The sequence below is a fragment of the Myotis brandtii genome, unplaced genomic scaffold (genome assembly GCF_000412655.1).
Source record: "Myotis brandtii unplaced genomic scaffold, ASM41265v1 scaffold1057, whole genome shotgun sequence".
Lineage (NCBI taxonomy): Eukaryota > Metazoa > Chordata > Mammalia > Chiroptera > Vespertilionidae > Myotis > Myotis brandtii.
The window spans coordinates 217,000-217,564 of record NW_005353568.1 but is presented as its reverse complement, the minus strand read 5'-3'; the positions used below and the strand labels follow the sequence as shown (position 1 = coordinate 217,564).

General features: G+C 70.1%; 1 protein-coding gene across 1 annotated transcript in view; it reads left to right on the top strand.

Annotated features, from left to right (window-relative positions):
• Positions 1-565, top strand: part of MTA1 (metastasis associated 1) — a 22,771-nt gene that overhangs the window by 19,887 nt on the left and 2,319 nt on the right. Inside the window, exons 10-11 of the mRNA XM_014540572.1 lie at positions 63-143; positions 312-388. Coding sequence (XP_014396058.1) covers positions 63-143; positions 312-388 — 158 coding nt within the window. The remainder of the gene's footprint in view (positions 1-62; positions 144-311; positions 389-565) is intronic.

Sequence of the window (565 nt, the reverse complement as noted above, 5' to 3'; positions counted from 1 at the left end):
CGCACTGTGACTGCTGCATGCCCTCAGCCTCTGCTCTCGTGGTCGCCGTGTTGTGCCTGCAGCTCGCGTGCGCCCTGCCTGGGGGGGTGATGGACAGAGCTGTGGGTGTGGTTGGCGTGGCCGGGGAGGGCTGCCAGGCCCAGGTGGGCACCGGGGCTCAGTGCCCTCAGGGGAAGGGGACTGAGCTTGGGGACGGGGACAAGGCCGCGTGGGGCCCTCTCACCATGCGTGGGGTTGGCAGTGGCTTCAGGAGGGGCTCTTGGAGGTCCAGGTCCTGCCCACGGGCTCCAGGCCTTGCCTTTGCCCCTTAGTTGGAGGAGGGCATCAAGGGCTGTGAGGCCGTCAGCCTGGGCTGGGGCCACCTCCCCTGGGGAGCGAGCCAGCTCAGGTCGGGTCGGCCCGCAGCAGCAGCCACACGGGTGGACGGAGCCACGAGGAAAGGGAGGATTCGGGGAACGTGTCCTGAGCTCCTGCCAGCCCCTTGGATGGGCAGTCGGTGGCACCCTGGCACCTTGGGGCGGCCTGGCTGGAGGGCGGCTGGTGCTCTGGGGGCTGGCCTGGCAGT